Source organism: Zeus faber (genome assembly GCF_960531495.2).
Source record: "Zeus faber genome assembly, chromosome: 4".
NCBI classification, from domain to species: domain Eukaryota; kingdom Metazoa; phylum Chordata; class Actinopteri; order Zeiformes; family Zeidae; genus Zeus; species Zeus faber.
In genome coordinates, this window is record NC_137191.1 from 26,630,611 (window position 1) to 26,643,335 (window position 12,725).

Below are 12,725 nucleotides of genomic sequence, written 5' to 3' on the forward strand. Positions count from 1 at the left end.
TGACCTGTGGTGATGAAGGCTTTTGAACGCCCTGTGCTTTCCCAGCTAAAATCCATCACAAGCCCTCTCCTGGACCCCCTGCAGTTCGCTTAAAGAGCCAACCGGTCTGTAGGCGATGCAGTAAACCTGGCCCTCCACTTCATCCTCCAGCGCCTGGACTCTTTAGGAAACCTATGCCAGGATCCTGTTGGTGGATTTCAGCTCTGCCTTTAACACAATCATCCCGGCACTTCTGCAGGACAAGTTCTCCCAGCTGAGTGTGCCTGACACCACCCGCAGGTGGATCACAGACTTCCTGTCTGACAGGAAGTACGTGAAGCTGGGAAAACACGTCTCTGACTCCCGGACCATCAGCACCGGTTCCCCTCAAGGCTGCGTTCTTTCTCCTCTGCTCTTCTCCCTGTACACCAACAGCTGCACCTCCAGCCACCAGTCTGTCAAGCTCCTGAAATGTGCGCCACCCCACCCTCACTGGGCTCATCTCTGGTGGGGGTGAGTCCGCTTACAGGTGGGAGCTTGACCATCTGGTGACTTGGTGCAGCCTGAACAAGCTGGAGCTCAACGCTGTGAAGACAGTGCAGAGGGTTGTGGACTTCAGGAAGAACGCAGGCCCACTCACCCCCATCACGCTGTGTGACTCCCCAGTCGACTCTGTGGAATCCTGCCGCTTCCTGGGAACCATCATCTCCCACGACCTCAAGTCCTATTATAATAACAATAACAATAACAATAATAATAATAATAATTATAATGTGTTTTATTTATGGAGCACATTTCACAGAACTCAAAAGCAATGTACTATCAAATAAAGAGAGACCATGAAAACAACTCCAGTTGAGTTAAACAGCAACAAAAAGTAAAAACAAAAAGTAAAAACAAAAAGTAAAAACAAAAAGTAAAAACAAAAAGTAAAAGCAGACCAAGCAGTCACAAACAAAAGTAAAAGGAGATCAGGAAGGCACAAGGGATCAATTATAAAAATACAAAAAATACTGTATGAAATGCGCTATATAAATAAAGAGTGACTTCACTTTACTTGTATGTGGGTTTGAGCCAACTAACCAAATACAAAAGGCCACAGTCAAAAACCCACAGAATTGAATCAGTTCCTTTGTGACACAGTGTCAACAAAAATGCCATGTCATGCCCTCCATGGCAGGGCTGTCAATCGGAAACCGTGCGTAGCACTAAAACCCTTACATGGTGAGGGGTCTCGAATAATATGGGCATTGTAAAATAAACTAACAGGCCATTTTACAAGACATGAACGCTGTTCAACCATGACCTTCCCATATTCCAGGATGAGGATTGGCATCCTGACCACGAGCATGCAGTCAAACTTCTCAAGAACTGGAAGCGCTGGAAATTACGATTGCAGCTGTTTTGATGGCACGGGGTGGCCCGACTCCAAATGATGCCCTCGATAATTATGTAGAACACATTCAAGTACCACAGAACTCAATTAATGGTAAGAAATGACTTTTAATTTTTCAAGTAATGTGCCAATTCCTGGATTGAAATGTCAGTGATATACATCCAGCATCAAATCAGATCAACAACAATTGGATGCAAACCCTTCAGTCATGCACCTTACTCCCAAATGTTAGCGACGCCACATTTCATGAACCTCTGACTACATTGAAAAATCGGTTTGGGATTTTCGTGATTCACTGCTGACCCGTGACACACTGAACACAAAATGGGAATGGATAGGATCTCTGATCTGTAAACCTTGGGTAACAAATCACGTACAATGTATAAAAGACTGTTCTGTATCTCCGATAAACGAGAAATAAAAGGCCATTATAAAGGAGAGGAAGGAAAACAAATCTGACAATAGGCTGAGGTGTCATAAGGTCACTTTTCAAATCCGGGCTGGGTTTTCCACAAACGTTCCAGCTGATCGATATTAACTTCACTTACTGCGGCAGAAAAAGGCTCTCAATGCTGCTATGGACCTTTCCTTGGAAAACCCAACACTGTTTGATTTTGTAGCCTACCACACAAACAGGCACGCTTCTCTGTAAAGTTTACAGTTTACCTTGAAAAAAAACAAAAACGGTCAAAAAAACATTGCATCAAGAACTGGCAGTGGGATGACAATACTGTATTAGAAACAGATATAAAAAAGATCGATTCCATTTCTTCCCTTCTTCACGTCGGACCTAACAATCTGAGAGGAACATTTTGGGATTAATTTATCTTCTGTGCGAACATAAACTATTCTCAATCGGTAGAAACATCTCGATGTCATGCAATAACAATGCAACAATAGAACAAACGGAACAAAAAAATAGTAATAGTCCAGCATAATCATATTGAAATCTCAGTTTGCTTCCTTTGCGCATTCATCCGTTTTAGACCAGATGTGCATGCAGGCTGACCGACAAAAATTTGACACTGTGCCAAGGCGTCAATTCATATTGACGTTTCTTCACTCTATTTTTGTTAGTTTGAACTGGCCACACTTCTGTTAAGAGCTTGTGCTGTTACAACTAAGATGGGGGAATGTTCGGGGGACGGAAAGACGAACCACATTGAAAACCTCGTGCCCTCTCCAGTCGATCTAATGCACTGCAAGAACAGGGACTAGCTTCACAAAGATTCATAAAAAAAGATAAATAAAGTGCTTCTGTTAAAAAAAAAAAAAAGAAGAAAAAAGTACAAAAACGTTTGGAAAAGGAGGTATTCGACCAATGCACGTGGGTATGGAGGCTCTGGACTTGGTGGACACGCGGAGGGGTTCTCAGTATCAAAAGAAGAAGGACACGTTTGGAAGAGGCAAAGCACAATGACGGGGGCTGAGAGAAGCGGAGGCAGAGAAGAGGGGCAGCTGCCTTTAGCTCAACCCAAGATGAGGCTGGACTTCCCGCCCGGGGGGTTCCTGCGGCCCGACAGCACCCCTGCGGCGGCCTGTTCGCCCAGCGGGGCCTCCTCCTTCTGCTCCGAAGTGGAGTCCAGCTCAGTGCTGGTGTCTGGAGGCAAGGGTGGAGGCACAACATCATCCTTTAAGCCACCTTTACACTCAATTAGATGACATAATATATAGTTCATACACATACATAGTACATATACATTGATAAACATACACACACATACACATACATAAATACATACATTTTATTTTAATAAACTAACTAAACAACTTAATAATCTATTTCCTTAATTTTAAAATAGATTCATAACATGGACATCGCATGCATCACATGACCACCCTAAGTAAAAATCCTTACCAGCATTAACAACGTTATTGTCCGCATCCTAAGAAAACACAAGATAATTGTTATTAGAATACTACAGTACAGTGGAAAATGTTTAATACAATTTTATATATACACACACACACACACTATTATACAGGTACTCCTCACTTAACGACCATGTCCGTTCCTACGACAAGGTCATATCGAATTTGGTCGATAAGCGAGGACCCGCCCCCTCACCGTTATTTCAGTCTTGGAGATTGGGAACGCTAGTGTAGTAAATACTGACAGACTGCGGGAATCAGAGACTGAGAAAGGGTGACGTGCGATGAGATGCTTGACGCTGAGACGCCGCCCTGATGTTTCCACCATCAAAGCTGTCGTACAGTGTATAATACCGACTGGTCGGAGAGCTGGTCCTAAGTCCGAGTGGTCGTTAAGTGAGGAGGACCTGCACTTATTATATTATTATATACTGTTATTATAATACATGTAATACTTTTAAGACCTTTTTAAAATACATTTTGATGACAGTTTAGACTGATTTCTGGACAGTATTACAGGTAAGTATATTCGGTACAGGGCAGAGGTAAGTATGAGGTTGAAATGAACTAGGTTATGAACTAAATTCTGTTAACTGTTATTATAACTTTGCTTCAGGTCAGATAGTAAGGGAAGTGATTAGTAACTACTATTTTTTCCAAAGAACTTCAGACATGAGTAAGAAAGACTTTCTTGGATATTTCTCTACGGGTAAGTATGAAGGTAGGCATAAAGATTGGAAGTGGAAGTGCAGCAGATTGGATTTGGGTTTTCCAACACTAGAAATAGTGACTCTGATGCAGGAGAACTTGACCCATTTGACAAAAGAAAATACATGACTGGGCGAAAAATCTGGCTTAATGTTTCCCTAAAATGTAATTTAACACTAGTTAATGATTCTGAAGGCCAAATATTTGTAAAACTGAAATTAAGACGGATCATAGACGAGTGTCCTTACTGTAGCGCCGGGCTCTCCAGAGTGGTTGGAGCTGGGGTTGGCTCCTCTCCTCAGGGGGGCTGAGGGCTCGCCACACAGGACTCCTGTGGGCTTCCCACCTGAGGGAACCAACAGGAAGAGGCTTGGTCACACACACACACACACACACACACACACACAAATGAGTGTGAAGGATTTGTTTGTCCAAGGTGTTCATTGCGTTTCCATTCATGCCAACACACACCCCAAGTCAAGCTTTTTGAGCAAATATTTACAAAAGGATAAGTGTGTCTTTCCTTCTTCCCTGTTTTGGAGCAGGGTTACCAGGCCACGAAAACACTTCCAGCATAAAAGCTGCACAAAATGTGTCTCAAAGCCCCGTTAAGTAGTCCTGCTCAAGTGGACCAGCGAGCAGAATGGAAGCGACGGCTGCCATGTCCAGAAATCAGGCCAGTTTCATAATGACTGTCGAAAATAAAAGCGACATATATGACTGGGTAGGACAGGGTTGGGTACGTTCAAATTAGAATAATGGGAATAATTAGAATCGTTCACTCTCGTAGAGTGCTTGAAGCAACACTTTTTAGGTAAAAACACATTTTAGGTTTTTTAAGGTAAAAAACAAATTTTTACCTTAAAATAACAGTTTCAAAATAATTTTGATGGTACACCTGATACATGGACAAATTTGTTGGTACCCTTACAGCTCATTGAAACAATGCTACATTCCTCCTGAAATGTGATGAAATTAAAAAGCAATTTTGTCATGTATACCTGCATGCCTTTGGTATGTCATCGAGAAAAGCAAAGAAACTGTGAAAAGAGATAAATTATTGCTAAAGAGATCAATTATATTCTAAAATGGCCTGGACAAATTTGTTGGTACCCTGGACGAAAAAAGAAGAACCCAAAATTTTCTCTGAAATAACTTGAAACTCACAAAAGTAATTGACATCCATCATTTTTATTCCATATTTAAGAGAAATCAGAATTTGCTTTTGATTTTTGATTCGACAGAATATTTTACATAATAAAACAAATTAAAATGACATGGACAAAAATGATGGGACCCTTAACATAATATTTCGTTGCACAACCTTTAGAGGCAATCACTGCAACTACCGTAATTTTATAAGCCGCTACTTTTTTCCCCACGCTTTGAACCTCGCGGCTTATCCAATCACGCGGCTAATATATGGATTTTTCTCGCTTTCACAAGCTTCATGCCGCCAATAAACTGAGCAAAAAACACATTATGTGACGGTGCTCAGTTTTTTGGCGGCATGAAGCTTTCATTAGACCAATGAAATTGCCGAACGGGTTAAGGTGAAACAATGTAACGGTTTAGATTAAATCGAGCGCGCTCAAACTTCCCTTCATTTACGGTAGTCATTTCGTCACCCTCTTCATGGCAAAGACACAAAGAAATGCATATGATGCAGCTTTCAAGTTGAAGGCGATCGATCTGGCTGTTAGAAAAGGAAATAGAGCTGCTGCACGAGAGCTTGGCCTTAATGAGTCGATGATAAGACGTTGGAAACAGCAGCGTGAGGAACTGACTCGGTACAAAAAGACAACAAAAGCTTTCGGAGGGAAGAAAAGCAGGTGGCCTGAACTAGAAAATGAGCTCGAAGACTGGGTCAACACACAGAGAGCAGACGGCCGAGGTGTTTCAACTGTGCAGATCCGACTGAAAGCCAAAACAATTGCCACCGCAATGAAGTTTGAGGATTTTGGAGGTGGACCATCGTGGTGTCTCAGATTAATGAGACGTAAAGGCCTGTCCATCAGGGTACGGACGAGTCTGTGTCAGCAGCTCCCTCCCGACTACGAGGGAAAAAGTTTCAAACTTCCGCAAATTCACTGATGCAAAGATAGCGGAGCATTCCATTGGCCCGCACGACATCATAAATATGGATGAGGTTCCTCGGACGTTTGACCTGCCTCTCACTCGGACTGTCAACAGGAAAGGCGAATCATCCGTCCCGCTGAAAACAACGGGGCATGAAAAAACGCACTTCACCTGTGTTCTGAGCTGCACGGCATCGGGAGAAAACCTTCCAACGATGGTGATTTTTTAAACGCACGACGATGCCAAAAGAAACATTTCCGAGAGAAATTCTTGTGAAAGTCAACAAGGAAGGATGGATGAGGGAAAGCCTAATGCGTGAATGGCATACAGAGTGGTACGGCAAGCGACCGGGAGGATTCTTTCACAGGAACAAGGCATTGCTCGTTTTGGACAGCGTGAGGGCCCACATAACAGATTCTGTTAAAGAAGCCATCAAGAGGACAAACTCAATTCCAGCTGTGATTCCTGGGGGCACAACAAAGTATTTGCAGCCACTCGACATCAGTGTAAATCGTGCATTTAAGGTGGCGCTCCGTGTTCAGTGGGAGGCTTGGATGACAAGTCGGGAGAAATCCTTTACTAAAACGGGCCGCATGCGAAGAGCAACTTATGGTCAAGTCTGCCAGTGGGTCCTAACAGCGTGGAGCATTGTCAAAAAAAATCCACTATCATCAACGGGTTTCGAAAGGCTGGACTGCTGCGTGTTGAAGACGGATGTTTTTAGAAAACAATCCAACGTCAGATAGCAATTCTGAGGCTATTCAACTCTGACACAGAAGGAGATGACTTCAGTGGTTTCAGTGCGGAGGAGGAGGAAGATAGTGACCAATGACTTTCTTGGTAGGCTACTGTTTACCGCTATTTTTGTTACAAGCCGTGTTTCGTTAAAGCCTAAAGCCTAAAGTTCATTTGTTTCAATGTACCGGTAGGCACATGCGGCTTATAGAAATGTGCGGCTTATTTATGTTCAAAATAAATATTTTTAAAAAATTCAGTGGGTGCGGCTTATATTCATGTGTGCTTAATAGTCCGGAAATTACGGTAAGCGACTTCTGTAGCTCTCAATGAGACTTGTGCACCTGTCAACAGGTAGTTTGGCCCACTCTTCCTGAGCAAACTGCTCCAGCTGTCTCAGGTTTGAAGGGTGCCTTCTCCAGACTGCATCTTTCAGCTCTTTCCATAGATGTTCGATAGGATTCAGATCAGGGCTCATGGAAGGCCACTTCAGAACAGTCCAATGTTTTGTTCTTTTCCATTCTTGGGTGCTTTAAGCTGTGTGTTTTGGGTCATTACCCTGTTGGAGGACCCATGACCTCCAACTGAGACAGAGCTTTCTGACACTTTCTGGCAGTACGTTTCGCTCCAGAATGCCTTGATAGTCTTGAGATTTCATTGTGCCCTGCACAGATTCAAGGCACGCCGTGCCAGACACAGCAAAGAAGCTCCAAAACATACCGAGCCTCCTCCATGTTTCACAGTAGGTATGTTTGGTTAGGAACAGACAAAAAAACCCCACTGATAAAAGATTACATTACTTATCTATTGTGTATAACTAAGTTGTGTATCACAGCTGGTAATGCTGAGATGGACGCTCTACCCCTAAAAATAGGTAAAATCAACAATTATATCTAGTACAAGAGCGTGAGAGTAGATAATGGCCCTGTTTGCCCTGCCCATTGGCCCAAAGACTCTAGGTGGTTTGGGCAGCACGCCCTGACACAGATAAGGAAACAATGCCAAATCAAGCCCGAGGGTGAAGGAAGAAGAAAACGAAAGACACACATACGCTGTGACACAGAATAACACAATAGACAGAGTTGCTGATAGCTGCCATGGCTGATGATCTGTTTTAGATCTTTATAGGCGTGTCTGGATACGCTCTCGCCATATTTAACCTTTGGCACAATTACAACCAACAAACAAACAGGCTGCCGAAACCTCTGAACAATGTAGTCTCTGGTTTCTGTTTACTAATGCTTTCAAATAGCAAAGTGCTATTTTCCAGTTCAAGTTCAAGTTCAAGAGATTATTTGTCACAATCAGGGCAACAGAATGGGTTGCTACTGTGATTGGTAACTCCCTTTCTGTTTCCTGTGAGATGGGACATTCCTTTCCCTACCATGCCGATTAGCCTGCTACTCGTAACTCATCTACGTGTAACGCCTGTCTACCCCCCATCGATGGTAAAATATGAAAATGTGTGTTTAAGAAATGGCAAAGGAAGTTCAATTGACAGTAGCATAAGATCACAGGTTATGAAAGAGAATAATAAAACAACAAAAAGCAATTCACCAGAACAGACGTTCTATGAATTTGAAAGGGATTAGTGTAACTTGACCCCCCCCCCCTTTGACCTCTCCATTTGAAAAATATCCACCAAATAAGCCTTTACTTGTCAACAAATGCACCACAATACAAAGATATCAGCTTCCTTTCAGGGGCAGAACCTGCTCAGAATACCGACAACGCCTTGAATGAATGGCCAAAAAAAAAAATCTATAGAAAGATCTATTTTTCTCCACATGCAAATCCAATGTACTGAGCGCAGCTGTAGCTCAGAAAAGCATTTCATCAGAACATCCTGGAGAGGAAATCAATAGAGCAATAACTATTTGAACTGGTAATAAACACAGAGGACACTTGAGAACAGAGACAGATACAAGGAACGAGTACAGCTGTGCTACATATTTCATCCAAACTTCCTGGCACTTCCAGATGTATTGGGATGGGACTAGTGTGTGTGTGTGTTCAACTGTTTAGGGGGCGGATATATCTCAAGGGTCAGAATGTTCAAACTTCACACATTTTAAGGAGGATCAAAATGATGGATGTTTTTTGGCCTCTTTATTCAAATGGGAACGTATTTTGCAATTGGCAATTCAATGTGCAATTTGGTCATGCATTTTAAAAATCCATATGTAAAGTGGAAATGCAATCCTCAATTAATTTAGAATTATTTTGATTAAAAATATGATTGAAGTTCAATCAACAGCATTTCATATTGCCAAGGTTTTTTGGCCTCTTTATTCAAACGACAATGCATTTTGCACTTGGCAACACAATATGCAATTGGTCATGCAATTTGAAAATACATTTTGCAATTTTCAATGCAATATGAAAAGCGACCATGCAATCCTCAATTCAGTTTGAGTTATTTTGATTAAAAGGTTGATTGAAAGTTCATCCACTTGTTTCAATTGTGTCAGCAAAACAGCGCCCCCAGCCTATTGCATATTAATTTAATTGTCAACACGCTGTTTGGTGACAAAATTCAAATGCCATGTTGAGAGAGTTGCGTCAACAGAAGTTAAAAAGGCTTGATAGTCACGTGATTCACGTGGACGTCATATAGTTCCAGGGCAATTTGAATGCTTAAATACAGAGAGGCAGAACTGTGATTTTTGTGTTAGTCATCAATAAATGCATTGATTTGCAATCTGTATAATAATGTTTATAAAGCACACCAAAATGTGTATGTACTTACATGAATGTTTTTTTTTTTTTAAGTAAAACAGCTCAGGCTACAGGGCAGGCTTGTCAACATATTTAAGACTTATGGTACAGTCACACCGCCGGCGATGGGGTGCTGCAAAGTGGCAGGCTACAAAGCGGCAGGCTGCAATGCAGTGAGGAGCTGACAGCTTCACGGCGACAAGGAAAGTTGAGCAGGTTTCAACTTTATGCAAATGAGCAGGGCCAGGCGCCAGGCGACAGCCAATAGAAGGGAAGACGCTCTCAATGGCCCTGATCCTTGGAAAATGGACACTCGGCCCACTGCATTGTTCATATTATTTTAAATTAAAAATGTCACTTAAACTTTCGATAAATTAAGGAACAGGTAATTGTATGTTTCTTCAACAAGGACAATTCTTTATTTTAAAGGACGGATGGCAAGATTATTTACGTAATTGTTTTTCAAGAGGTAACTTATTTTGCTTAGTAAACAAACTACACCATTTCAATAAAATAAAAAAGGAGTAGACACGGCCCCATCTATTTATATAATGTTTATTAAATATGGAAAAAGAGAGGTTTGAAATGTCTGCCACGCACATACAGACAGTGGATTTTGAGCCCACACGCCCACAAATGGCAGTGGCACAGAAGCCCCGTCACTGGCGGTGTGACCGTACGGTGACTAGACGAGAGCAGCTGCAACTCCATGTTTCAAAATTCAGATTCAATTAAATTTCTACATGTTTATACACATATTAACATGTACACCGCATTCCAAATTATTATGCAAATTGGATTTAAGTGTCATAGACGTTTAAATTTTTGTTTTTCAATTTAACTCATGGATGGTATTGTGTCTCAGGGCTCTTTGGATCACTGAAATCAATCTCAGACACCTCTGTGATAATTAGTTTGCCAGGTGAGCCCAATTCAAGGAAAACTACTTAAGAAGGACGTTCCACATTATTAAGCAGGCCACAGGTTTCAAGCAATATGGGAAAGAAAAAGGATCTCTCTGCTGCCCAAAACCCTTAAATAGTGCAACGCCTTGGACAAGGTATGAAAACATTAAATATTTCACGAAAACTTAAGCGTGATCATCGTAATGTGAAGAGATTTGTGGCTGATTCAGAGCACAGACGGGTTCGTGCAGATAAAGGCATAATGAGGAAGGTTTCAGCCAGACAAATTCATGGGATGAAGAGAGCAACTGCTAAAATGTCATTACAAAGCAGCAAACAGGTATTTGAAGCTGCTGGTGCCTCTGGAGTCCCACAAACCTCAAGGTGTAGGATCCTCCAGGGGCTTGCAGTTGTGCATAAACCTACTATTGGGCCCCCCCTTACCAATGCTCACAAGCAGAAACAGTTGCAGTCGGCCCAGAAATACCCAGACTAATTTTCAAAGACTTGTTTACTGATAAGTGGCGAGCAACCCTGGATGGTCCAGATGGATGGAGTAGTGGCTGAACTCCGTATATCTCAGGGGTAGGTTCTACATTCAGGAATTCTTACACGATATCAGATAAATACACTTCTTAATCAAACAATGAATGTTTATTTTTAATAACTAATTAATAAGAGCTCTATAGTATGGTAAAAAGGTTGAGGTACAAAAATGAAGATAAAGTATGTAAAAAACCCAAACACATCTGGGAAATGACATTGTGGTTGCTATGAAAAGAGGGAGAGCTTGACTGAGAGGGATTGTATGTAAAAGCACTCTAAGGCGCAAATATGTATTCTGAACTGAATACTAACATAAAGAGATTATCTCCATGTCAACCGAACATCACTTCTCCATGTTTCACTGAAGGTCTGTGGCTCACGGGTTCGTCTTGTCTGGATCACAGTATCGGCTCCGATGAGTCGTTTGCCTTTGTTGCTGGATTGGCTCGGGATTTACGTGGGCTGTCAGGTCCGGAACAGCATGGAGGATAACGGATCCTTCCGTATTGTCGGGTCCTTGAACGGCGTAGTGTGGCTCTCGTTCTCTGCAGGAATTATGCATCGGGGGTGGCGTCTAGAGGTTGGGGTGGTGTGTTGGCCGCTTCGGTGGATCTCCCACCAAGTTTAAGGTGAGGTAAAAGGAAGAAAGGCTGTGTGAAGTGGCTGCGTCACGGTTCAAAAACGTGGTTCTAAAAGAACAAATAGACAGGCGGCGTGCCACAGCACCAGGTAAACAGTAAGAGTAAGTACTTCGGGTAAGCTTCATTGTCGCAAGAGTGAGCGAGTAGTAGTCCATTCGGCCTTTTTATTCCCTCGGGAGGAGGCGGGACCAGAAATGACTTGCTTGGATGGCCATTGGTCGGCGTAGTTGTCGCAAGAGGCAATTTCTAATTTTCTCTAGCTATTCTACTTTGTATCTTTACAGACCGTCTCATTCAAACCGTAATATCAGTATTTAATTTATGTTGGTAAAATAAATCTTGAAAATCAAAGAAAACCAAGTCGACGTAAACAGATCTCTGAAATGCAAGAAGGTAACATTACACATGTAAGTGAATCTTTGAAATGCAATAACAAACACAGACAAGAAATGAATCTTTCAGATGCAAGAAGGGAAATCGTACATCAAATAACTTTGAAATACAAGAGGATAAACCCATAGGACAAACAAAAAATCTTGGAATAAGGAATAAATAATAGTGAAAGACGATAGGAATCTGTGCTTGGGGTAACACCAACGGTAGCAGCTAGCTCCGCAAAATGGAAAGGCAACTTAAAAATATAACTCTGTTATTGTACATCTGCCAAATTCAGGAGTGATATCGTTCATGGTGATAGGTCACCTAAGTAAAAATGTTAAAGTGGTTAAACATTAATTGGGACATTTATTTCAGCTCAATCTCACTTTTAGGGAAATCGAGTTCAAGTCATGTAAATCTTCTGTGCCAAATGGCCTGGAGTTCACTGACCCAGCCATTTCCTGCTGGGCTCCTTGTCCAGAAAGATCCTCGTTACAAAAGTAAGACACGTGGCATCAGTTACTGATGCGATATGAATTTGTAAATAATAATAATTTGTAATTGTTGTCTCATGTCTATGTAATGAATGTACACGTCCATTAGGTGTGAAATGCTCCCTAATACTGTGCATTCACCCACTATAGGATATGTATTAGGGGTGAGCCAATCGATCTGATGAAACGACTATCACAGATTTTGTGTTCTGTCAGATTACGATCAACATTCGATCATTTTGAGTTTTTATCTGGATCAGAGATATCAAATTGT

General features: G+C 41.8%; 1 protein-coding gene across 1 annotated transcript in view; it reads right to left on the reverse strand.

The window, feature by feature from the left end:
- Positions 1 to 1,505: 1,505 nt before the first annotated feature.
- jpt1a (Jupiter microtubule associated homolog 1a) overlaps positions 1,506 to 12,725 on the reverse strand; it is a 28,401-nt gene continuing 17,181 nt past the window's right edge. Inside the window, exons 3-5 of the mRNA XM_079998529.1 lie at positions 4,204 to 4,301; positions 3,234 to 3,261; positions 1,506 to 2,975 (exon numbers count right to left, since the gene is read on the reverse strand). Of these exons, the coding sequence (XP_079854655.1) occupies positions 2,845 to 2,975; positions 3,234 to 3,261; positions 4,204 to 4,301 (257 nt within the window). The 3' untranslated portion in view covers positions 1,506 to 2,844. The remainder of the gene's footprint in view (positions 2,976 to 3,233; positions 3,262 to 4,203; positions 4,302 to 12,725) is intronic.